The sequence below is a fragment of the Ursus maritimus genome, unplaced genomic scaffold (assembly GCF_017311325.1).
Source record: "Ursus maritimus isolate PB19 unplaced genomic scaffold, ASM1731132v1 scaffold_20, whole genome shotgun sequence".
NCBI lineage: Eukaryota > Metazoa > Chordata > Mammalia > Carnivora > Ursidae > Ursus > Ursus maritimus.
This window is the reverse complement of record NW_024424453.1, coordinates 4,770,486-4,797,720: the sequence shown is the minus strand read 5'-3', so window position 1 is coordinate 4,797,720 and position 27,235 is coordinate 4,770,486. Positions and strand designations below refer to the sequence as shown.

General features: G+C 35.5%; 1 protein-coding gene across 1 annotated transcript; it reads left to right on the top strand.

The window, feature by feature from the left end:
* Positions 1-26,530, top strand: NMD3 (NMD3 ribosome export adaptor). The gene is made up of 16 exons (XM_008706472.2): positions 1-137; positions 682-738; positions 1,658-1,792; positions 4,240-4,336; positions 7,360-7,440; positions 8,205-8,333; positions 8,619-8,709; positions 14,393-14,471; positions 15,151-15,247; positions 17,237-17,354; positions 18,465-18,610; positions 21,230-21,342; positions 21,882-21,954; positions 23,406-23,512; positions 24,623-24,693; positions 25,121-26,530. Exons 2-16 carry the CDS (start codon positions 695-697, stop codon positions 25,252-25,254), a joined length of 1,515 nt encoding a protein of 504 aa, XP_008704694.1. The 5' UTR covers positions 1-137; positions 682-694; the 3' UTR covers positions 25,255-26,530.
* Positions 26,531-27,235: the final 705 nt, after the last annotated feature.

The window sequence follows — 27,235 nt, the reverse complement described above, 5'->3', positions numbered from 1 at the left end:
CTCGGACCGCGGGATTTCGAGCTCTTCTCTCGCGAGATCTGCTACCTTGGAGCTGGCTGCGGTCGGTGCTAAGCGGGCAATAGGGGCTGTTCTGTCGCATTTTTCCCGCATATCTGGGTGTGTTCCAGACTAGCTAAGTAGGTTCTGGGGCCGAGATCCGGCTTGCTGTCGCGCGGGGCCCCCGAGTTGAGAGTAGGGCGGATTCCCCCAGTCGGGGCAGGCCTCAGGCCGCGTGCGTGCCGCGTGTGCGCCGCGGTCTGGGAGCCTGCGTGAGGTCCCACCGGCGGGGTGCGGAGTCGGGGTGGGTGGCCCGCGGCGCAGGGACACCGCCGGCGATGTTTCAGCGCGGGTCCTAGGCCTGGTCGCTGCAGACGTGAGGGTGAGGGTGGCGGCCCCGGCCCTTTCAGACCCCTGCTTGGGCCCGTAGGGGTTGGCGCCGAGGTGATGCCCGCGGTCAGCGGCCGGGTTTAGTGGCCCACGGCTCTTACATATGGGAAACTCCGGAATTCCCTGGGTTCTGATATTAAAGGAAGTTACTTCTTGGAGTTGCCACGTGGAATTAGTTGTTATTTGCTGCTTTATGAGGCTTGGCTACCTTATTAAGAGGAGAAGGAAGATTTGTATAGGGCTGAATAGGCAAATGACTTAAGTCCCACAGTTCATTCTCTCTCTTAAAATCAGCGTATACAGAAAAATGGAGTATATGACAGAATCCGCCGACCGCACCCCTGGACACATGTGAGTCGTATCCCTTTCCCCCATTCCCTTTAAATTTAAAGATATTTAAAGATACTAAAGCGAGTCTTTGAAACTCATTGCCTGTGAGGAAAGCTTTTTTTTTTCTTTTCTGTTTTTTTAGAGGGGAATCCTTTGTCTTAAGTGGGAAAAGTGGAAAGCTTTATTTCTTGAGACAGTCAAATTCATTTTTAGTTGGAAGGTTTGTTGTAGTACATACTTGCCGTAAGAGTGTTAAAATATTTCCTATATGTTTTTGATTGGCGCTGTCCATGTGATAGCCATTAGCCATATGTGGCTATTTAAATTTAAAGAAACCAAAATGAAATAAAACTGAATATTAAGTTCTTCAATCACACTAGCCACGTTTCAGGTCCTCAGTAGCCACATGTGGCTGGTGGCTACCTTATTGAACATCATTGATTATGGAACATTTTTTTGGGACAACATCAGTGGTTGCTAAACATTTCCTGTCCCCAGTACACCTAGACTTATGACACCAGTCCATTATACTGAATCACTAGACATGATACTCTTTCCATCCTTTGAAAAATTTTCTGCTCTGGTTAAATGTTTGCATTTTGGCAGTCCTATACTGGCACCTTAAAAAAATGTCTTTGGACTATAAAGCTGTCTGATAATTACTATTAGAAATCTGTTAGACTCTCTAGACCCTTTGAACAACATCATATTTTGAGGATTTTTGGAATTATAGTCATCCTTGTTTTTGGTTTTGGTTTTGGTTTTTTTTTGCCTTACTATTCCAAGGTGACACTTTATCTACACCATCTTTGAAGATTACTTTGCCAGGGTTTTTTTGTTTTTTGTTTTTAATGCAGAGATATGGCCTAACTTGAAGGCTTTTGTTTGTTTGATAACCAGTGCATTTATGAAACCTAATTTGAAACCTTATTTATTTAAGCTTGTGCTGTGAGTGTGGTGTCCCAATTAGTCCAAATCCTGCCAATATTTGTGTGGCCTGTTTGCGAAGTAAAGTAGACATCAGCCAAGGCATTCCGAAACAGGTGTCTGTATCTTTCTGCAAGCAATGTCAAAGGTATGGTGCAGTACTATTTTATTCTACTTAAAGTTGAGATTTATATATAGCAAAGCCTCCGGGATATGCTGAGATGACACTAGGGTACATAGAATAAAGCCATATAGTTGAGATATAATTGTTATTTATGTTGGTGTCGCTAAAGACCTTAGGATTTGCAGTTTTGTAGTGTACATTTCTAGTTTGCCCTGCTAATCTGGTAAAGTTAATGTAAAGGTATTTGAGTCTGCTTTTTTTTCTTGTAAGGGTTTAATAAGTTTGATGTATATAGTTAATAGATACGAGCTGATGTTCGTAAGGGTAAGTGAAAGCAAATTACTAAGGACATAATATTGTTATTATCATGAGGGTTTTTTTTTATTTCGTCACCAGAAGCTATGTATGATAAAAAGCTTCTGAAGTTTTAACGTTTTAAGTAATTTGGCAAGATGTTTTAAAAATCTAGTAAAATGCCAGTGTAACAAATGATTATAGTTAGCTATTGAGTAGCATGAAACTGCCCAGTGACGCTGCCCATATAAAGTTAATTGCCTGTGATTTCCTAAATGAGTTAGGACTCTAGAAGTTCTTAACTTTTTGGGGGGGTTGGGGAGCTGGTTCATGAATCCCTTTGGGAATTTGAAAACTATCTTTCCAGAAAAATACTTAAAATGTACATATATACAAACACACGAAACTTTACTATTTCAGGGAGTTTACAGTTTGCAAGTTTGGCAAGTATGAGGTTTGATCAGTTACAGATAGTTGGTCTTCTTAAAAGCATGGTGGAGTGAAAAAAGCACTGGACAAACAATCAGGAGACCTAGTTTGTCTTGGATTTCTCATAGACTAGTTTTTTGAAACTCTGCTAATTAACCTCTCTAAGGCTTAATTTCCTCATCAGAATGAAAGCGTTTTATTAGATGATAGAGGAAGTCCTTTCTGACTCCAAAAACATGCTTATAATAAAGGAACCTATATAAGGTTTTTGAATGAACCTTTAAAAGTGAAAATCAGGTGCCTGGCTGGCTCAGGAGGTAGCTTATGACTCTGGATCTTGGGGTTGTAGTTTCAGGCCCCACGTTGGGTGTAGAGATTATGTAAAAATAAAATCTAATAAATAAATAAAAGCGATAATTAGAACTTTCACTTAACAAGTATAGCAAAAATAAGCACACATATGATATATTTAGAAGTATTACATATTTAACAAACATTTATTGGGCACTTACTGTGTGCTTGGCACTGTCCTTTATTTTTTTATTTTTTTTTAAAGATTTTATTTAGGGGTGCCTGGGTGGCTTAGTCGGTTAAACTGTGGCCTTTGGCTCAGGTGATGATCCCAGGGTTCTGGGATCAAGGTCCATGTCTGGCTCCCTGCTCAGTGAGGAGTCGGCTTCTCCTTCTGTCCCCTCCTCCCCGGCTTGTGCTCACTCCATCTCTCTCTCTCTCTCAAAAATAAATAAAAAAAAAAAATAACGATTTTAGGGGCGCCTGGGTGGCACAGCGGTTAAGCATCTGCCTTCGGCTCAGGGCGTGATCCCGGCGTTATGGGATCGAGCCCCACATCAGGCTCTTCAGCTATGAGCCTGCTTCTTCCTCTCCCGCTCCCCCTGCTTGTGTTCCCTCTCTCGCTGGCTGTCTCTATCTCTGTCAAATAAATAAATAAAATATTAAAAAAAAAAAATAACGATTTTATTTATTTGACAGAGCGAGAGAGAAAGCACAAGCAGGGGGAGCGGCAGAGGGGGAGGAGAAGCAGGCTCCGTGCTGAGCGGGGAGCCAGACCTGGGGCATGATCCTGGGATCATGACCTGAGCTGAAGACACATGCTTAACTGACTAAACCACCCAGGTACCCAGCACTGTCCTAAATCTTGAGCAGGCTGGACTAAAAATCTTATAAAGCATGTGCCCAGGAATTGAAATTTTAATTTAATTAGGTTTTATGTAAGATTTAAAAACAAGTTTTACAATTTAAAATCTTGGAAGGGACTTGAAATAGATGAATAGTCTGAACCATTGTTGATACATAGAGTGAGGTACTAATTTACCTTTTTTGTGTGTGAGGAATCAGTGCTCAAGCATTTTAGATCTTTATTATAAACTGTTTTAATGCCATTTTAAGATGATGTCTTACCTGTTTTTCAAAGTATAGCTTCAGGGAGCTCTTAGGCATTTTGTCAGACCTCACTAGAATTCTAGTGTTTGAAGTAATAAGACCTCTTTAATAGATTATATCAGATTGGCTTTCTCAAATATACTTAAGATTTCACTTTTCAGACTAAAGCTACTGATCTAATTGAAAGTTTTCTGAAACTATTAAATATATTTGGGTTAGATGCTTCATATCAACCTTGGGAATTATTGTCTGATTAATAATCAGTGTTATAGCTGCAGATTCACATTGAAATTTTTGTTTTTCCTGAGAAATGCTGGGTTTCAGTGGTTTTTTTTTTTTTTCCTCAGATATTTCCAGCCACCTGCAACTTGGATACAGTGTGCGTTAGAATCCAGGGAACTTCTTGCTTTGTGTTTGAAAAAAATCAAAGCCCCTCTGAGTAAGGTAGGTCAGTCAGTTAAAATCAGTTTTTGTAGATATGTGTTTTTGTTTTTATATTTTAATCTCTTATTTTCAGAAGATCCTGTAGGAGTAGGTTTCCCAAAAATAACTTAAATGTTGGTAAGCATCCTACTACAAAACTGTGTTCATTTTTAAAGTTATATATATGTATTTTTTATGGAAATAAAAATCTTTTTGCTTTAAAAGATTTAATGTAGAATCATTTTTTCATTATTTATCGAGAACCTCTGATGTGCCGTAAGTTTTTTTCTGAAAATACATAAAACCATCGCTAAACATAATTTAGAAGGTTATATAGTATTAGGGTTATGGTATTCGGTTTCTTTTTATTTTCAGTATTGCTCTAGAAAGAGAATATTTGGGGCGCCTGGTGGCACAGCAGTTAAGCGTCTGCCTTCGGCTCAGGGCGTGATCCCGGCGTTATGGGCTCGAGCCCCACATCAGGCTCCTCTGCTGTGAGCCTGCTTCTTCCTCTCCCACTCCCGCTGCTTGTGTTCCCTCTCTCGCTGGCTATCTCTGTCTCTGTCAAATAAATAAATAAAATCCTTAAAAAAAAAAAAAAAGAAAAGAAAATATTTGTGCCTGTTACTTAAAGTCAGTGCATTCATGTCTCCAAAAAACAAATAGAATTGTAGCCCCGTTTACCTCTCTGCATAACACTTTCAGTTGTCTTTGTTTTAAACTTTATAACTGACTCGCTTCCACCAGATATGTTTTTAGTTGAAATGGACTCTTGGTTTGAAAGTCTTCAGATTCTCTTTTAAGCTCTGATAAAATGTCATGTAATAGTTCTTTGAAATTTTTTCCTTTCTTTTCTTTTTTTTTTTCCCCTGGAAAGTCTATGTTGGCCCTAATGGCTTAAAACTTTGTCTTTTTCCCCTTATATTGTTTATAATCTTTTTGTCTTTTTTTCGGTGTTCTTGGTGATTTACTTCTGTTCTGGTCTCTGTATTGATTTTTTTTGTTCCAGCAGTGATATTTTTATGTTCCAGAGTTCTTACCGTAGTGTTAATGTTTTTGATGCTTTCGGTTCTTTTTAAAAATTTTTTTCTTTTTAATTTTTCCTTGAAGTTTTTCTTTATTTGAGTATAGTTGACACGCAATATTACATTAGTTTCAGGCATAGAACATAGCTAGTTGACATCTTTATACGTTGTGCTGTGCGTACAAGAGTAGCTGCCATCTTTTATCATACAACGCTATTACGATATCATTGACCGTCTTACCTGTGCTGTACCTTTTATCCCTGTGACTTATTCATTCCATAATTGGAAGCTGTGTTTCCCACTCCCTTTACCCATTTTACCCATCCTCCAGCCCCCTTCCCTCTGGCAATCATCAATTCTCTGTATTTATAGGTCTTACTCTGCCTTATGTTTGTTTATTCATTTGTTTTTTAGATTCCACATATGAGTGATACCATATGGTATTTGACTTTCTCAGTCCGACTTATCTCACTTAGCTCAATATACTCTAGGTCCATCCATGCTGCAGATGGCAAGCTCTCATCCTTTTTATGGCTGCACAATCTTCCATTTTCTATATATAGAAAAAAATATATATATATACAGCACATCTTCTTTATCCATTCATCTATTAACCATATCTTGGCTATGGTAAATCATGCTGCAGTGAACATATAAGTACATACATCTTTTCAAGTCAGTGTTTTTGTTTTTGTGGGTAAATACCTAGTAGTGGCATTCCTTCTGTTCCCTAATTTGTCTCCAGAGTCAGTTTTTGTGTAACTTTGTCTCAATTTCATACTTCTGGCTTTCAGGCTTTTGTCAAATGTCTGCTGAGTCTTAATTCATTAGTTCATTCAGCACGTTGACTAAGTGTCAGCTCTGTGTCAGTTTGCTTCTGGTGTCGGGGATATAGCAGTGAATGACAAACGAAAATGTTTGTCTTAGGTAACTTATTCTAGTGAGGGGAGGGTGTGGAGTAGGTGTATTATACAATATGTTAAAACATCTAAATTCTGTGGAAGGAAAAACCAGGAAGGGGATAAGAACTGCATAGGGAAGAGTTGCCATTTAAAGTAGAGTGGTTTGGGGCGCCTGGGTGGCTCCGTCGTTAAGCGTCTGCCTTCCATTCAGGGCGTGATCCCAGGGACCTGGGATGGAGCCCCACATCCGGCTCTCCGCTCAGCGGGAAGCCTGCTTCTTCCTCTCCTGCTTCCCCTGCTTGTGTTCCCTCTCTCGCTGGCTGTCTCTCTGTCAAATAAATAAATAAAATCTTTAAAAAAAATAATAAAGTAGAGTGGTTAGCATTATATGTCAACTATACTCAAACAAAATAAGTGAATAGAGTGGTTAGGTAAGGCCTCACTGATAAGGTGATATTCGAGTAAACATTAAAGGCAGTATGGGAGGGAGCTGTGCAGAAATCTGGGGAGGAGAATTATGGTAGAGAAAACAAGTGTTAGACTAGAGACAGAGCATAGCTCTGTGGTTAGGGTAAACTGGGGAGGGGAGAAGTTTTTTAGTTATATTGAGCTACACTGAGTTCTTCACATGTAGCAAACTTTTCTGGCCTCTGCTGATACAGCGGTATGTTACCATTGTGGATTCAGTGTTNNNNAGCAGGAGACGTCCTCTAATTTTTTAAGCCATGTGCTTAATATAGATAGACTAATCCAAGTAGAAACTTTTGTTTATGAGATTTCTAGTATATGATGAATCAACAGATCTTTGCTTTCTTCTAAAAAGTATAATTTCCATTTTTAAAAAAGTATACTTTTTAAGGGAAAAGCATTTTTTTCTATGCAAATATTTCAATTTTTGCTTAAATTATACCAGTTGCATTAATGTAGTCCTTAGGTGGTCCTTTCATTGCTCTTTTTGTTGCCATACCTCTGATGGTAATTTTTTTTACTGGTGGTGTTGAGTAGTGATGCTAATCAGATTCCTTAAGCTTATGAAATGTATTTGTTAGTGAGTTGTCCTTTCATCTTTTTTCTCAGGTGGAAACTTACGTTTCTTTTCGTTTGTGTTCTTTTGAAGGTACGGCTTGTAGATGCAGGTTTTGTTTGGACTGAGCCCCATTCTAAGAGACTTAAAGTTAAACTGACCATTCAGAAAGAGGTAAGCTGTATGCAGTTTTCTCAGCATGTCTGAAGTGTAGGTAGTGAAAATGAGGGGATATTGTTATCTTATGGTTTGAACAGCTTAAAAGGAAAAGATTATACTCTTAATTTTAACCTTTCTGGGGTTTTTTTTGGGTCATCTGCCAGATGATCAGGTCATTAATAAGAACAGCCATTGCTCATGATTAGTGGGTAAGGTAATCTTTTCAGTTATTTTTATTAGAAAAAAGAGGTAAAAGCGTGAGCTAAGACAGTGTTTCTCAGACTTGGCTGACCATCATTAAAAGTCACGGTAAGTGAATCAGATTGGATCCATCTGGATGTGACACCCAGGAATCTATGTTTAAAAGCTGCCCAGGTTATTTCTGATGATTGGCTGTGTTTGGAAACAATTAAATTAAGGAATGCCTTCTTTTTTGAGAGTTTTCTTTGTCTTAATTTTTTTTATACATACACACGTATATAGATACATAAATTCTTCAAAGACTGTCTTCATAGCCACTTTAATTAAAGGTAAATATGAAATGTTAATTTAATCCTACAAATTAAACTTATCTTTTTCTTGAAATAGGCTTACTTATTTTTATGACTTTTATTTTAATTGATTTATTGTGGATGTCCTCAAAGCATTCATGGAAAAAGACTTTAATAAGTTAAATACTAACTTTAAGTATTAAAGTTACTAAATATTATTTTAAGAAAAATATTTGTTCTTAAACAGAAAGTAAGGAAGGAGTGTGATTCTTCTTTTCCCCCCATCAGGTGATGAATGGCGCTATCCTTCAGCAAGTGTTTGTGGTGGATTATGTTGTTCAGCCTCAGATGTGTGGAGATTGCCACAGAGTAGAAGCTAAGGATTTCTGGAAGGCTGTGGTTCAAGTGAGGCAAAAGGTATTGAGAGAAAAATGATGAGTGAATCCTTCATCTTGTGTTTCATCTTTGTCAGTTATAAGCAGTTAGTAAAACCTCCTCTTTTCCCTTCTTTTCAAATCCTTTAGGCACCAGCGATAGTCTAGGTTTCTGGAACATTCACTTTTAAAAATAGGTCACTATCGTGTTTTAGATAATCTTTAAAGATTATTTTTGTTTTAAAAATCAGTGTGCTATACTTATAGATGTCTTCTTTTTTTCTTTTTTACATTTCATCTATTAATCTAATAATACATTTATATTTAGACTTTGCACAAAAAAACTTTCTACTATCTGGAACAGTTGATTTTAAAATATGGAATGCATCAGAATACACTTCGTATCAAAGAGATTCATGGTGAGTTAAAATATAAAAACATTTGAATTGGTGTCAGAATTATTTCAGCTAACATAACTCTTATCTTTATTGATAATATCTAGACTAGTACTGTCCAAAAGAACAGTTTCTTCTGTTAGGAAGAAAAAAATCTTAGTTCTTTACCTGCACTGTCCAATATGGTAGCCACTATGGCTATTGAATACTTGAAATGTGTCTAGTGCAATGAGGAACTAAATTCTGAATTTTTTTGTTTTAATTTAAATTTACACTAAGTAGCTACCAGATGGGTAAACCAGTAACTTCATTAATATAATGTGAAGTGCTGTGGTGGAAAATTCATTGAAAACTTGTTTCATGCAGAGATCAGTTTCTGATTGGAAGAAAATTATTGAGAGCTGTAAGTTCTTTTGTAATATTTTTGGTTTTGGTATACAAATGATATAGTTAGATTTCTTGAAGGTGGAGTTCAAAAGTTTTTGCGTGATTTCATAATGGTTCCTTAGAGTGTGTTCTTCGTTCTTACTGTTGATGTAGTACGCGTACTAGATGATGGATGAATATTTCTCTAACTGATTGTAGAAAACATAAGTGTTCTTAAGCAGACCCTTAAAGGTTAAGATGGTGCTTGCTACTGGTGAACATCTATATACGTTGTTTTCCTAGTCTCTAAAGTGTGGGTTTAGAGATACCCGTTCTTTAAGGAATGACCAAATTCTTACATCATACTCCTCATTTTAAAACTGGGAGTTCCACTATTACGAATTGATCTGTTACTCATATCTTGTATGTCTTGGGAAAGTACTTAGAGAGAAGTGTGGTCTTGGGTCCTTAAATGGGGGGAGATGTATGTAGTGATGTTGCCTGGAGAAAATCTTTTAAGCTTTGTATCTGACCTAAATGTCTTACCAGTAGACATAAGGTTAATAGTCTAAATCAGTGAAACACAATTTATTTTATTTATTTTTTTAAAAAATTTTTATTTATTTATTTGAGAGAGCGAGCTCGAGCCGGGGGTGGGAGTGCACAGAGGAGCAGAAGGAGAGGGAGAAGCAGATTCCCTGCAGAGCAGGGAGCCCTGTGGTGCTCCATCCCAGGACCCTGAGAACATGACCTGAGCCAAAGGCAGGTGCTCAACCGACTAAGCCACCCAGGCGCCCCTAAATTGGTAAAACACAATTTAATAAATACTTACTGTGGGTAAGAAACCTTGCTTCCTATTTAACATAGTGCCTGGCTACTTGTGGCTAGCCACCAGGCAAAAATACACCTTTGTTCTGAGTAACTCTATTTTGAGTAACTCTTTCGGGGATAAGCAGATCCAAATATTGTAGCTAAGAAAGCAAACCACTATTATTCTTTTTCATCACCATGGCAGAAGTATACTCAAAGAATTTTTTTGTAGCAAAAGACTTCGATACGTCCTGGGGCATACTTCTGCTTTCGTATTCAAAACCAAAAATATTGCAAGTTTAACAGCCTTTTTTTTCATCCAGAGGAGTTAATCTTTTTAATTCCCCCACTAGTTCTTGGTTTGATTTAAATGAATTTTTTGTTTGTTTGTGGTTTATTTGTAACTTTGTTTGTAAAAATAGTAATATAAAAATTAACACATAGATGTATATGTGAATGAAAGACCTCTTCTTCCCTTTTATGCATTTGTTATCCCCAGAGGTAGCCCCTTAAAACAAGATGATATAATCTGTACTCTTTTTTGTGGGGAGGGGGCAGAGGGAGAGAGAGAGAGAGAATCTTAAGCAGGCTTCATGTCCAGTGTGGAGCCAGATGTGGGGCTCAGTCTCACAACCCTGAGATCATGACCTTAGCCAAAATCAGGTGTCGGACACTTAACCGACTGAGCCACTCAGGCGCCCCTATAATACTCCGTATGTAAATTGTGATGGCATTGATTTCCCCTCATATGTTTAATCATTGTGTAATATTCTGTGACCTGCCATCTTAATATATTTGGAAACCTTGCCATGTCATTGAATGTGGTCCCATTTCATTATTTTTAACCACCCTGTGTGGTGTGTGTGGGGGTGTATTTATTAATCCGTGTATATTTAATTATTTAGGTATATCCTGTTAATTGGCTTATAAGATATTCCATTTTTTGCTGCTACAAATGGCACCATATTAACTGTCCTTATGTTTGTGCATATTTGTGTTTTTTCTTTAGGATTGAGTTTAAGAATTGACCAGGCAGGAGTATGCAATTGTTAAATTTTTATTTGTACTGTTAGATTGTCTTTCGAAATAGTGCCGGTGTACAGCCCAAACTTGCAGGAGTTTTCATTTTTTCCCAAACACTTGCCAACACTGTAAAATTGTATTGGCCTTTATGATTTTTGCTGTTCTATTAGAGAAAATAATGGTATCTTGTTTTAATTTGCATTTCCTTGATTACTAATGAGGGTTAACATTTTTATATATGTATTAGCCATTTATGTTCATGTCTTACGTGAATTGTCTGTTTTTCATATGTCTATTTTTTCCTCATTTATTTTGTCTTATTCTGGATATCAGTCTCTTTACGTGTGTGTGTGTGTGTGTGTGTGTGTGTGTGTGTATTATGTATGTATGTTTAGAGAGCTAGCATGCATTTGAGTGTGAGCCTAAGGGAGCAGATAACTTCTTGCATTGTCACATGCCTTTTATCATTTAAAATTTTTATTCTTGGCTTATAACTTTTGTGTCTTACATAGGAAAGCTTTCTATACTCCCACCATTATCTTTTTTTTTAAAGATTTTATTTATTTGCCAGAGAAAGAGAGAGCACAAGCAGGGTGAGTGGCAGGCAGAGGGAGAAGCAGGCTCTCTGCATAGCAGGGAGCCCTATGTGGGACTCAGTCCCAGGACCCTGAGATCATGACCTGTGCCAAAGGCAGATGAACCGACTAAGCCACCCAGGCATCCCCTTACATTTTTAAAAGTAAATTACATTTAGATTTTTAATCTTACCTGTTGGAGTTTTTCCTAGGTTATTCTGTCCTTTCCCACTGATTTGAAATATCTCCTTTCTTACATACACAAAATTCCTTCATACACATGACTCACTTCTGGTTTGTTTTGTCTCACTGCTTCTACCACAGTATGTAAATTATACTTTATAATATGTACACCCTTATTAATGTTTGTGCAAGTTTTGGTTGATAGTGAATAAGAACATGGATTCTGGAACCTCATCAATACTTGTTTTCTGTTGTTGTTTTAGTAATAGCCATCCTAATGAGTATGAAGTGATACCTCATTGTAGTTTTGATTTGCATTTGCCTGATAATTTTGACCTGGAGCATTTTTCATATACTTGTTGGCCATTTGTATGTTTTACTTGGAGAAATGTCTATATAGTTCCTCTGCCCATTTTTAAAATTTAAACATTTTAACTAGTCAGGTTATTAGGTTTTTTTTCCTGTTGAGTTGTAGGAGTTCCTAATATATTTTGGGCATTAACTCTTTATCAGGTATATATCGTTTGCAAATATATTCTCCCTTTTTGTAGGTTTCCTTTTCACAGTGTTGACGTTTCTTTTGCTGTGCAGAAACTTTTTAGTTTGATGTAATCCCAGTTGTTTGTTTTTGTTGCCTGTGCTTTTGTTGTCATATTCGTGAAATCATTGCGAAGACCAGTGTCATGAAGCTTTTCCCCGTCTGGTTTCTTCTGGAGTTTTTGTAGTTTCAGGTCTTACATTTGATTCTTTAATCCATTTTGAGGTGATTTCTGTGAATGGTGTAAAACAAAGGTCCAGTTTCATTCTTTTGCATGTGGATACCCAGTTTTCCCAAAACCTTTTGTTGAAGAGACTTTCTTTTCCCCAGAGTGTATTTTTAGCAGTTGGAGATCAGTTGACCCTAGATGTGTGGATTGGCTTCTGGGTTCTCTGTTCTTTTCCATTGGTTATTAGGACTGTCTTTATGTCATTACCAAACTGCTTTGATTATGGTAGCTTTGTATTTTGAAGTCAGGAAGTGTGATGTCATTTGAATTGCAAAAGTTTAAAATTTTGAAGCCCAGTATGTAAATGTTTTTCTTTTATCCATTATGCTTCCTTGTCATGTTTGTGAACTTGTGTTTAATCAGTATCACAAAGATTTTCTCCTGTGTTTCTTCAAATATTTTATAGTTTTAGCTCTTAAATTTAGGTCTAACCCTTTTGGCGTTAATTTTTGTGCATGGTGTGAGATAAGTGTCTAAATTCATCTTCTTCCATGTGGATATCCTGTTTTCCCAGTGAAAAGGCTATCCTTTCCTCAGTAAATTCTTTGGATCCTCTGTCGGAGATCTGTTGACTGTAAATATCAGAGTTTACTTCTGGGTTTTCAAGTTTGTTCCAGAGATCTGTAGAGCTATCTTATGCTAGTACCACACTGTCTTGACTAAAGTTATCAGATTAAGTTCCCAGCAGCTTTGTTCATCTTTGGAATTGTTTTGGCTATTCTGAGTTATTTTAGTTCCCTAGTTAGCTAGGTTGTTTGGAAGAGTATTTCTATAAGCATTTCCTAGCAGGTAGGTATGTTTTTAATTATCTGATTTTTAATGGTACTGCAGTGTGATCAGATAATACTGTCTAATAATTTATACTGTTTAGAATTTATTGAAATTAAAAAATCTTTGTACATGATTGTTTTATGAATATTTTATGAATTTTTAAAAATAATATGTATTCTTGGGACTGTGTTCTATAATCTCAGTTAAATCAACCTTGAGAGTTATTCAGGTTCTATGTATCCTTCCTATTTTTAGTCAGTTTGGTCATTTTGTTTTTGTTTTCTTTTTTATTTTATTTTATTTAAATTCAATTAACATATAGTATATTATTAGTTTTAGTGGTAGTGTTCAGTGATTCATCAGTTGCATGTAACACCCAGTGCTCATTACATCACATGCCCTTCTTAATGCCCATCACCCATTTACCCCATCCCCCCACCCACCTCCCCTCCAACAACCCTCAGTTTGTTTGCTGTAGTTAAGAGTCTCTTATGGTTTGTTTCCCTCTCTGATTTCGTCTTATTTTATTTTTCCCTACCTTCCCCTATGATCCTCTGTTTTGTTTCTTAAATTCCACATACAAGTGAAATCATATGATAATCGTCTTTCTCTGATTGACTTATTTTGCTTAGCAATACCCTTTTAGTCATTTTGTTTTTGATAGTCTCATACTAGCCTCCCACAGTGATGGTGCATGTGTTAACATTTATTATTTTTTTTTTCTTTTTAATAGTTTTGTTTTCTACATTTCAGTGCTGTGTTATTAGGTGCATTCCTACTATCTTCTAGGGAGATGATTATATAAAATATACTTCTCCTGTGTAGTTTTTCTCCCCCCCACCTTTTTCTTTAAGTAGGCTCCATGCCTAGTGTGGAGCCCAGTGTGGGGCTTGAACCCACAACTCCAAGATCAAGACCTGAGCTGAGATCAAGAGTCGGATGTTTAACCGACTGAGCCACCCAGGTGCCCGTTTCTCTCCCCCTTTGACCTTGAATTTTATTGTTGTCTGAAATTAAAATTGTGAATCTTGTTTTCTTTTGTTATTATTTGTCTGATTTGTCTTTTTGTTAAGTCTTAATTGGTATATTTTTCATGTTTTCTAATAATTTGATCGTTTACTATACATTTAATTTGTGATATAGTCATGTTAGTAGAGGGAAATCTTATTTTGCAGAATTATTTTCATGTGGCTTTTCTTTTTCTTTTTGAAGATGGTCTGGATTTCTATTATTCCTCAAAACAGCATGCTCAGAAAATGGTAGAATTTCTTCAGTGTACAGTTCCCTGTAGGTATGTTCTGAACCTAAATGTGATTAAGTCCAAGGAGCTGGGAATGAATGTAGATCATGTCCATTCTTCAGGCTTAGACTACATTTCTTATGTTAAAAAATTTAAAATTGTAGTAGGAATATTTACATAATTAATAAACATCTATTGGATTAGCCACTTTATGGGAATTATTAGCCAAAGAGTTTGTAAGAATCTCTTTGGGGAGCTAGACCTCACTCTGTGGTAAGTACTATAGTGCTAAACCTTTGATTGAATGTATTTAAATAAGACAAAAGAAAGATGGGGGTAGAGGGCTTTGGGGAGAAACTTCATGGAAGAAGAAGAAATTTCCTAAAATTGGAAATTTTCAAAGGTAGAGTTTATAGTGAAAGGTGAGATTAGTGTGAACAAAGACTTGTGGTGGACATGGATGGATGCTATATGTAGACTGCGTGGTCTGAGCAGAGTGCATATTGTAGAGGTTTTGAGTGGATAAAATTGAAAAGAGGTAGGATGCAGTTGGATTGGTGAAGGTTTTGAAATGTAACTGGATGAAATTAGGCTTTGTCATAGCAGGCATCAGAAAGCTGTTTCAGACCTTGGGTAGTGATCATTTGATTTGATAAAAATTGATACTCCCTAGGCTACAATAAGTAGGAACCTTTGTCTTTTTATCACTATAAACTTTTTTTCTTAACAGACACAAAGCCTCACAGAGATTGATCTCTCAGGATATCCATAGTAACACATACAATTACAAAAGCACTTTTTCTGTGGAAATTGTTCCAATATGCAAGGTACCCTTTCTCATTTAATTAATCCATGTCTGTAAAAGAGTACAAGTAATTAATTGGTTTATATGTAATTATTAGCTCCTGATTTCCTTCTGGGATTGGTTAAAAATTTGAATAACTTCCTTATTAAAGGATTCTTTTCTGACATATTCAGCCATACTAAAAAGATGTTAAAAAATAATCATGCTTAAAATTATAAATTGCCTTACCTTTCACATGAAAAGTTTGAATACAGGAAATGACATTAAAATAAATATCAGTGAACCACTTTGTAGAATGTGTGTAAAATGGGTTTTGGCATGAAGAAATTAAACAGTATTGTGGAAATGAAGTCGTAGAATCATTTTTGTGATTTAAAAATAATCTGAATAGCACTTAAAATGTAGATTATCATTTCATTTCTTTATGTTAAGGTAAAACCCTGCTTCAAAAATAGAGATGAATTAAAATGCAACAAATAGTTACTGAGGATCTACTATATAGAAGGCAGCGTGTTAAGGAGTCTCTACCATACAGGAACTTATATGTCAATATTTACTAATAATGATAAGTGCCATAATTTATTGTGAGCATTCCATGTAAAGTTAGTATCTAAGTATTGAGTTTGTTTCACTTCTTCGTGTCTCATTATACTGGGGTAAATCATTTCATCATTTTGAACGTGAGAATATTGAAGCTTGCGGAGGTTAGAGGAATTGTCCAAAGTTACATAATTACAAAATGAAGAAGCCAAGATTTGTGCCTAGGTCTGTGACTCTAAATCTTTAAAGATCCTATCGCTAATTTATGGTGCAGTGTATAGTAACACGAATAAAATGATAGCTTTAAAACAGGGTCAGCAGGGGAACCTGGCTGGCTCAGTTGGTAGAGCATGCGACTCTTGATCTCAGGGTCATGAGTTCAAGCCCCACGTTGGGGGCACGGAACCTACTTTAAAAAAAACAAACAAGAAAGCAGTGTTAGCAAACTTTCTCTCTAAAGGGTCAGAAGTAATGTTTTTGCTTTCAGGCCGTATAGTCTATTTTTTAACTCTTCAGCTCTGCTGTTGTACATAAGTAGCCATAGATAATAGGTAAATGAATAGCCAAGGCTATGTTCCAGCAAAGCTTTACAGAAATGGTAGTGGGCCAAATTTAGCCTGAGGGTAATATTTTGCAGACCCATAGTTTAAAACAGTGAACATTTTCCTGGTACAAAGCCTGGGAAGTGTGAATCTAGGTGTGTTGCCGTCTTTAGGCCATGGGTTAAGTGCTTGGAGTGATTCATGCAAGTAACTAAATAAATGCAAAATGTGAGAGTATTTTCATTGATCTATTGAGACTGTTCCTAAGTGAAAAACAAAGTACTGGACTAGGTGCTGTTAGAGATGCACAGAATGCCGCTTCAGTGGAGGAGCCTATGACTGTGAATAAATACAGCTTAAAATATAACCCGGATCTTTTTTGTATTTTAATACAGTTTAGAAACAGGTAACTACATTGCTGGTAGTATCTCCTAATATACACATGGACATCTGTGCTTTTGGGGCTTTAAATTTTTGATTACGTATTGGTGCAGGTAGCCATGAAAGAGAAACATGTGGCTCCTCTGAAATTTATTTTTTAGGGAAAGTGAAAGAAGTCACAGGTAGATTTAGAAAATCACTCTCCTCCTAATGTTTATAACACTTTGTTTAGAATGTACGCTGTATTAACATAGAGCAGTAAGCATTCACACTTCAATAAAATTGAATTAAACTTAATACTTTGGTGAATAAGATCTGGAAAAATACTTTTAAAGCATTTTTATTAAGACAGATATTCCCATCTTTAGAAGGAATAGCTTATTTTCTGTTAAGATTTGTTTTTTTTCTTTAGGCCCTTTGTTAATAAATAGAATTAACAATGTTTTGGTTTGGGCACATACGCTTGGATCAGGTTTATATTGATGAGTGTTTATTGGAGACAGTTATTTAGGATTTGTTTCACTCTAAATGTTAGTTCTTATGCCTAGGATAACGTTGTTTGTCTGTCTCCAAAACTGGCACAAAGCCTGGGAAATATGAGCCAGATTTGTGTGTGTATTCGAGTAACCAGTGCCGTCCATCTCATAGATCCAAATACTCTACAAGGTAAGTTTTAGGAAATATTTGCCTTGACAGTTTTGTCCAGCAAGCTGTAAAAATTTATATTGCTAATTTTATCAAGTATTCTCAGTAATATTGTTATGAAAAACTAGTCAAGATTTTTACTGCTGTTTAATTCTTACAAACCACTGGCATTTTTAAAACTTTGGAAAAGTAGGCCTTATATTTTTTATTTGAAGAAACAATTCTGTGACCATTAAAAAATTTACTAGTTTTAGTCCATTTATTTTTACTGAAATTGACTTATTCACCTCATTTAATTTTTGTGAATAATTTAAGTTCATTGCCAGGTTTAGTGTATAGCAACTATTTAAAGTTTGGAACATTTCACTTATAATGCAGTAAAACATTTAGTTTAAATATGAATTTTAACTAGTTTTATCATTATTACACATAATTTTTAACATGCCCTTTATAAAACTTTTTTAAAGAGGATCTCATATTGTTAGGTGCATCTCCTACTTCTTGATCTTTTTCATGTATTTCCTGTAATGTAAGTTTCCTGTTAAAAAAAAATCAAGTTTATATTTTTTAGGAAATCATTTATTATTCTTGTCGATTAGAATTCATAAGTCAAAGGTGTTTGCAGTATTAGGATGAATATCTGTCTGGTAGAACTTCGTTTCCTATTAAGCAGCTAAGATGACTGGTAATGTTTCTAAAGTGCCAGCACATGAAACAGCTATATAACTGAGTGGATCTGATCTTACTTTTTATTATTTTTTTTAAGTAGTCTTTTTTAAGGAACCCAACACAGGACTTGAACTCATGACCTTGAGATCAAGACCTGAGCTGAGATCAACAGTTGGGCACTGAACCAACTGAGTCACCCAGGCACCCTGATCTTATTTTAAAGGCACTTAGCTCTGTGGGGTTCTGTTGATAGTAACTACTTAAGTTATTATTGACACCTGAAATTTTTCTTGTGCTTTGAGAAGTGTGGGTCTGATTTATAAGAATAAATGGTGATTCTAGGGAGTTGCCACTGTGGTCTCTTGACCTCATGTTTCCCAGTTCATATATATCAACTTCTTCCTAATACATTTGATGACTTTTGAAATACTTCATTTCTTGATGTTCTGTGTTTATACTTAGTTGCAGATATTGATGGAAGCACTTTCTGGAGTCACCCTTTCAATAGTTTATGCCATCCCAAACAGCTAGAGGAGTTTATTGTGATGGAATGCAGCGTAGTCCGAGATCTAAAACGCAGTGCAGGTGCTGGAATGATATCAAAAAAGGTAAGTTCCATCCTGCCCATCTTTTTCTTTCCCCCCAGCTTAACTGTTTTGGTCCCTCTTTTGTATTTCTGTGTCTTTTAGTTTGTTAGTAATTCCAGAATGTGGTTCCACGTAAAGCTAACACCTCATTAGGTTACAAATGCTTTCCATGTTTGTATGTTATTCGTTTTTAACATGTGGTCATTGTGGTGAAATTTATTAGACTTACACTGTCTGCTAAGTTTGTTTTTCTCTTTAATGTTAGAAACATTTTAAAAAACGTTTGTTGTGAAAAAACATTTCCTAGCTTTACATTTGTATAGGAAGACCAAATGATAAGCAAACCTTTTTTGACTTTAAAAATTTTCAAACATTTTGAATTTAAGTATATGTTATATTATCACTAATTACTGAATACTTCAGTATGCATCTCTAAAACAGGAATGTTTTTCTGCATAATCAAAGTATTATCATTCGTGTAAACTTAGTTTATATTCAGATTTCCTCCTTTGTCCCAAAATGCCTTTTATGGTTTGTTCAAACTAGTATCCAGTTGGGGAACATATATTGATTGTGAATGTTATGCCTCTTAAATCTTTCACTTAATGGCCCCCTTCCTTCTTTTTTTTCCCCCCTTTATATCAACTTCCTAGGGCAATTAGGGCATTAATCTTATGGATCTCTTATTGTTTTCTCATGATGTTATTTATCTTCCTTCTTAATCTCTTGTATTTCTTTTAAATGAAAGTGGATCTGAAAGACTTGCTTCAACTTAGGTTATGTTTAGCCAGAACATTTCAAAGTGTCACTGTGCTTTTTATGATATGTCAAGTGATAGTAACGTTTCGCTGTTTCACTGATAGCCGGATCTCTTCATTGTAATGTTAGGGTTTTTTCCCCTTTGTCATTAGCTTGCCTGTCTTCCTTCTTCCCTTTGGGACAATCAGAATGTCCAAATTTAGCCAGTGGGCACTCCTTTGCCGCTAAAAAAAAAAGTTTTGATTTGTTTTGTTTTTAACAACCTGTACTTTTTAAGAGTAATTTTAGGTTAATTGCAAAAGAAGAGGAGGTAAGAGATTTCCCATATACCCCTTGCGTCCACACATGCCACGGCCTCCTTCATTATCAGTCCCCACCCATCAGAGTGGTACATTTGTTAAAACTGATGAATCTACATGGACACCTGATAATCCCCCAAAGTCCACAGCTTACATTATGTTTCACTCTTAGAAGTGTACATTCTTGGGGTTTGGACAAATGTAGAAGGACATGTCCTTCATTATGGTATCATACAGGGTATTTTCAGCGTGCTAAAAATCCTCTGTGCTCTGCCTGTTCATTCCTTCCTCTCTCCTAACCCGTGTGAATCACTGATCTTTTTACTGTCTCTATAGTTTTGCAGAATGTTATATGGTTAGAGTCATATAATCTGTAAATGCCAAATAGCATTTCATTGTGTGGATTTACCACAGTTTGTCCATTCACCTAGTAAAGGACATCTTGGTTGCTTCCAAGTTTTGGCAATTACGAATAAAGTTGCTATAAAGATCCTTGTGTTTTCAGTTTTTGTAGAGACATAAGCTTTCAACTCCTTTGGGTAGGTAAATACCAAGGAGCATGTTTGTGGTATTATTTGGTGAGATAGGTTTAGTTTTGAAGAAACTGGTAATTCACTTTTTTTTTTTCAGTTCTTTCCTAAATGTGGCAACTGTCATTTATTTCAGTTTCTCCCTCTATCTCTTTTCATCTCTTTGAAATTCCTTAATTCCCCAGTCTATAACTCTTAGTATTTTGTTCTTGATCCCATTTTCTTATGTCTATTTGTTAGTGAAGAGTATTGGCAAGTGCTATATTTAATTCAGCCTGGAAATTTGAACTGTCAGTTACAATTGCTTGTAAAATCCTATGTTGGAAAGGGACTTTAATGGTTTTCTAATTTAAAATTTCAAACTTGGGGGGCACCTGGGTGGCTCAGTTGGTTCAGTGTCCAACTCTTGATCTCAGCTCAGGTTTTGATCTCAGGGTCGTGAGTTCAAGCCCTGCGTTCAGCTCCACGCTGTACATGGAGCCTACTTAAAAAAAAAAAAATCAAACTTGAGATGTTGTTTCTGCAACAGATATTAAAGACAAAAGGATTATACTTCAAATAGCATATATCCAAAAAATTGATTATTCATAAAGATTTGGGTTCTCTAGTAGTAGTAGTGCCACTGGGATTGCTAGATTGCTTTGTCTGAACCTTGGGTTTTTTGAACACTGTAAAACAAGGGGTGGTTAGGGTATTTTCTGGAGTTAAGATTTTTCAGTTACTCTTTCTGCTTAGTCTGTATTGCCTATCTCCCTGTGAAAACATTTGTTTTGAAAATTCTGTGTCTGTTTTTAGATGATGCTGTTAATGTTTTATAAAGTCTTAAATAAAATCTTAATAAAGATTTATTTTATGTATTCCTTATTGAGTCTTTTTCTGCACTCAATACAGTAATTTGTTAATTTTGAGTGTTTCAGAGATCTGAAAAATAAAACAATTGCTGTCTTTAAGATGAAAATTAGAAAACCGAAGTCAACATTGTATATAGTTTCTGTGAGATGCATTTCAGTTATGCTTGGATTATTGAAGAGTGCATTTTCTTTCCTGTCAAGCATACCCTCGGGGAAGTCTGGGTACAGAAAACTTCTGAAATGAATACAGATAAACAGTATTTTTGTCGCACTCATTTGGGACATCTTCTAAATCCTGGAGACCTGGTATTGGGGTTTGTATTATTTTACAGTATTTTAAACTGGCAATTAGCATTGCAAATTTTCTTGGGGAGCCAGCAAAGCTATCTAAAATACTACTAAAGGTGTGTATTCCATCTTTAGTAGATTTTAAGAGTTCTTAGGAACTTTACAGTTCACTTTATTGATAGCTAATTAAACTAGATTGGACAAAAGCTCCTAGCTACTCCATTTTGGCCATCGTCTTAAAGAATCATTTAATCCAAGATTTTGAGTAATTGAATTAAATGGAACCTTCTAACTGAATTCTAATGTTACACCGATATATGTCTGTTTTGATTTTTTACAAGTATATGGTAAGATGGATAGTGATGGTAAAACTTGGAGATGAGAGTGTGTTATCTTTACCAGGATCTATAGATGCATGTTCATTGTATAGTAAACTGGAAAACTTTTAATGTGGGAAAGCACTTTAAATGTTAATCTTAGAACTTTCAGGGGAACATCCATTAAATAAGAAGTAATGTGGAAAGAATAAGTGTTTTTCTCATTAAGTGTTTAATTTTTATTTCAGGTTTGATTTGGCCAACTGTAACTTAAATGATGAGTATGTCAACAAAATGAACTCAGATAGAGTCCCAGATGTGGTAAGGCTTTAGATTTTTTTCCTTTTCCCCTGTGTTAAAGAGGATTGATAAAATAACTCTTACGGGTAAGATGCACAAGTTCACATTTATGAAAATAACAAATCAATTTAGAGGTTCTTTTGAAATTGTAGCTGAGGTACAATGGCGAAAGTCTTCATATTTTATCTTGTGTCTTTGTGGGGAAATCCAAGATTTATTTTTTTCGTTGCTCTTATAATTGAATTTCCATTCTCTCTCAAAATGCTTGATACCATCTGTAGAGCAAAAATAAATTTGCAGCAAAAAATGATGACCATTAGAACTTAATTTAGGTTCGTTCTTCTAGGCTCAGCTTATTTCATACATTGTTCAGTTAAAGCATTTAGAATTAAAACTGTTACTCAGATTTTTCAGGTTTGAATATAATTGCAGTTGAAAATAATCTTTATAGTAGTTGTTTTAGAGAAAGAATGTTTCTTCTGAAAAAAAGCCTGTTAAATTCTAACATGAGTTTTTTAGAGTCATAAGCAAGAGTGAATGTGAAAGACCCTAATTCCTGCTTGCTTAAACTTCACTAATCTCTTTAGATGTGGGCAAAAATGAAGTCATGGTATAAGAAGGACTCCCCTTCTCACCACCCAGTAGTGCTTTTATTAATTAGTAAATTAGGAAATAGAGGCATAGTTTAGATAAAAGTCTAACAGAGTCATAAGAGGAGATCAAGATAGTCATACAAGATTTTGTATCGTGTTAAATTATTTTTATTACACAGTTTTTGTCCTAGGACATATTTTTGTAAAAGATAAATATAGTTCTAAAGCTGCTTATTAGTAGTAATAAAAGGGAGGGAAAATTTCTGCCTGTGGTAATATTTCAGGATGATTATGTGAATGGTAGCTGAGAATTGAACTTTGGTATAAAGAAAGACACGAGAGGGGTGCCCGGGTGGCTCAGTCGGTTAAGTGGCTGCCTTCGGCTCATGTCATGGTCTTGGGGTCCTGGGATTGAGCCCCACATCGGGCTCTGCACGCAGTGGGGAGTCTCTTTTCCCCCTCTCCGTCTGTCCCTCCCCCCCCACCAAAGCTCATTTACTCGCACTCTCTCCCTCTCTCTTGCTCTCTCAAATAAATAAAATCTTAAAAAAAAAAAAAAAAAGACTAGAAATGTGAAGTTTTGGTATAAAAAAGCAGTTTAATTTTCAGTCACTGGAAGCTTTCAGTTATTAAATTTTAACAGTTATGAAAATAATGGCAGAATGCATTTTCATAAAATATTAAGTACATGGAGAAAAATATTGCAAATTCTCTTGACACTGCCTCTTGATCCCTCCTTTTTTTCCTAAGATGTAACCACTGTCATCAGTCGGGTGACTTTCTGGCTTTCTCAGAATCTTTCATTTTTTAACTTGATTGGACTTTGAGTCCTCTTCATTCCCGTTTTTTAATAACTTTGCAAATATTTGTTACTTTTAGGTATTAATCAAGAAGAATTATGACCGTACCAAACGTCAGCGTCGTAGAAACTGGAAACTGAAGGAGCTCGCAAGAGATAGAGAAAACATGGATACGGATGATGAAAGGTCCTGCTTTAAACCTTTGTATATTGTCTCAAAGGAAATCCTTATAATAAATCTGTATAGTTTTATATATAGTCATCACTGATTGTTCAGTTAAAGCACTTAGAATTAAAACCATTATTCACATTTTTCAGGTTTGAATATAATTGCAGTTGAAAATAATCTTTACAGTGTTGAGTTTTAGAGAAAGAATGTTTCTTCTGAAAAAAGCCTGTTAAATTCTAACATAAGTTTATTAGAGTCATAAGCAAGAGTAAATGTGAAAGATTGTTGCATTCAATATTAGTTTTATATTCTTATTATGTTACTCGAATCAGTGTAAGAGGATACTGTGTTAATTAAGTCAGTATAAGAGGATATAATGATACTTAACATTTAATTATTATTTCCTGGGTTTTGGCCTGAGAATTGCAGCATTATTATAAACAATGCATTTGAAAAGCTAAAATAAGTACCTTGTGGATATCACAAATATTAAGTGAGTACTTGTGACTATAAAAAGAAAATAGCCCATTGATATCAAATACACTATTTTTCAAACAACTTAAAGAGAAATGAAGATGTTGTGTTCTAGAAAAGTATGTTGGACAGTTCAAAAGTGGCCTTAATGATGGTGAAGGCACTGATACCTAAAAAATGAAGAGTTTAAATAAAATTGTATCATAAAATGTGAGTGGGAAATAGTAGTATTTCCAAAATACAGTCTCATAAAGTAATTTAAAATAAGTATTTGTAAATACATAATGTTAAATTAAGTAGATACTGTAAGTATGTATTTATTTTAACTATAGTCTTGAAAGTGTATGTATTTTAACTTGGTCACAAGACTTTGGAGGGGGGTGGTAAAGTAGGAGGATGTTTTCTCGTTGTCTTATATTTAATATCACCTTATATTCAAGTGTGTAATTTTTTTAGTCATGTAATTTTGAAAGAAAAGATTTTTTTAAACTTGTCAGTATTTAATTAATATCCATATTTGACCTTCAGATATTATTTTTAAAGATTTTAATACTTGGAACACATTTATCTTATAGTGCTGAAAGTGAAGAAAACGTAACTTCATACTTTGTTGGTAGAGATGAAATATTTAAACGTTTCTTTATCTTTCTGTAGGCAATACCAAGATTTCCTTGAAGATCTTGAAGAAGATGAGGCAATTAGAAAAAATGTAAACATTTATAGAGGTTAGTGTTCTAGGAGTGTTTGATATAAGTTGTATCTTTCGCTTTTGTGTAGATGCATTCCCCCGTATAAGTATTTTGGTATCTTAAACTTTCATTCCATAAATGACTTCTGTTTGTTTTTAAAACTTGACTAAACATTTACAAAAAACAAAAATACTTGCAGAACAGTGAGACTTATTAAAATGTTGTTTTACCGCATTATCATTTGTATCCTATGATCCCTCAAGTTCCTGATTCCTATACTAATGGATATTTATTGATACATTTATGTAGTTCATTCATTTAGTGACTGTAAACGCCTGTGCTAGATACGATACAAGAACTGCAGATATAATATGGTTAAATAATAGTAACGATGGTGGGAGCAGGCATTTTGTATACTTCCATATTTGTATTTGGTTGAAATCCTCCTTGTGTTTTTTTTTAGATGCAACCATTCCTGTGGAAAGTGACACAGATGAGGAAGGAGCACCGCGAATTAGTCTGGCAGAGATGCTTGAAGACCTCCACATTTCCCAAGATGCAACTGGTGAAGAAGGTGAATCGATGATGACACAATAAGATTGTGTTGTAGATGATTTCCTTATCTGTAGGCTCAGAATGTTGGATGAAATAACTTTTATTATCTATTCTGCCTATGCTTCCATATTGAGAAAGGAGAAATTTAGTTTTAAACTTGAATAAATAGGACTATTTTAATTGCTCATTCAGAGCACTGAAAGAGATTGATAGCTTTGAAGTTTTTGGAGAGATTATGGAGAATGTAATTATTAATGATATTTAGGCCATTTTATGTGTGGAATTTTTTGAGTTTGCCTTTTTAGGAGACCCTAGTATTTTCGCATACTGTAGCGCTGGATTTGAAATCTCAAAAGCTGTGATGACTTGGAGGTTACCTAAATCTTCAAGTATAAAACAAGCTTTTACATTCTTTTTGCATTGATTGCTTTAGTAAAAGAACATACGAAGAATCATTTTTAACATGAACTTGTTATGCACTTTGATCCACTTAAGATCATTTTTATGTCGTTGGGACAGGTAAATCGGGGTTCAGTTTATTACTGGACATTTGGGGGAGGTTAATCTATTTTATTCATAATGTTAACATCTTCGAAAGCTGTTAAATTGGGGTTATCTTAATTTTTATTGCAGAAAAAAAATATTTAAAGTATTTGTGAATTTGTAGCCAACATAGACTATTTAAAGGTTAAATAAGAATTTGTACTTTCGTTATTTTTGCTTATGCCAGCAGCTTAGAGCAGTAGCTTGCTTGTGTCATAAAAATGTCTTCCTATCACCTTAAGCATTTTTGCTTTTGAAATTTTGGTTTACAAATTGAGAAAGAGTTTTCTTTATATAAGTTTCTGTCATTGAATATATCACCATCAAAAAGAATATCAGGATCCAGCATATAGATGGTGAAATAATAAACATGATCTTTATGCTTTATAAAACCATGAATCATACTTGAAAAAGGAATGCCTTCAACATCCTTGAATGAAAAACATTGGCTTGAGTTTTAAAGTGTCTTGAGAATGAAGTTTTAAGATCCAATTTCTATAAGCAAGGTCAGACTTAATAAGTATGCCAGAACTAAAAGCTAATTCATAAACTCTAGGTATACCACTGCATAAGGAAACTGAGAAGTGCTGAATGGAGCATTTTCCTTTTTTTAAGATTAGACTCCCCAGTTCTGAAGTTATGGATAAAGGCCTGAACTTTATATAGTGGCTCCTGTTCCGTCTGCATATTTAGTTAAAATTTTCACTTGTGGTTTGTGTTTACTTCTTCTGTGTCAAGACTTTAAAAACATGAAAATAAAAACATTCTCCCCTTTTTTGTGTGTCCTTGAAGTGATTGTATTAGTGTCATATTTAAAAATTTGCCAAACTGTTTTTCTGAAGTGGTTTGTGCCATTTTGCTTTTCCACATATGAACATGTCCGTTACTCTGCATCCTCACCACTACTTGGTGTTGCCAGGTTTTTTTAAAGCCATCCTGATAGGTGGATGGTAGTGTCTTCGTGTAGTTTTAATTTGCATCTCCCTAATGGTTAATTACGTTGAGCATCTTTTCACGTACTTATTTGTTACTCGTATATCTTCATTGGTAGAATGGCTGTTCAAATTTTTGTCTTCTACTTAGAAATTGGGTTATTTTCTTATCGGTTGAATTTTTAATTTTTTTAAAAAGACATTTATTTGAGAGAGAGAGAGAGAGAGAGAGCACAAGTGGGGGGAACGGCAGAGGGAGAGGGAGAAGCAGACTCCTTGATGAGCAGGGAGCCCAGTGTGGGGCTCGATCCCAGGACCCTGGGATCATGACCCAAGCCGAAGGCAGACGCTCAACTGACTGAACCACCCCGGCACCCGTGAATTTTTAATTTTGATGCTCACATTGTCTGAGAATTGGCCATCAATCTGCTTCTGTGTCCCTTTGATAGGCTCTTAGCTGATGTGGAAATGTTGGGGTTCAGGAGTGAACTGTCAAGAAAGAATTTTTGAGACGTCGTCAGTGCAAACAGGGTGGTTATTAAAGCATG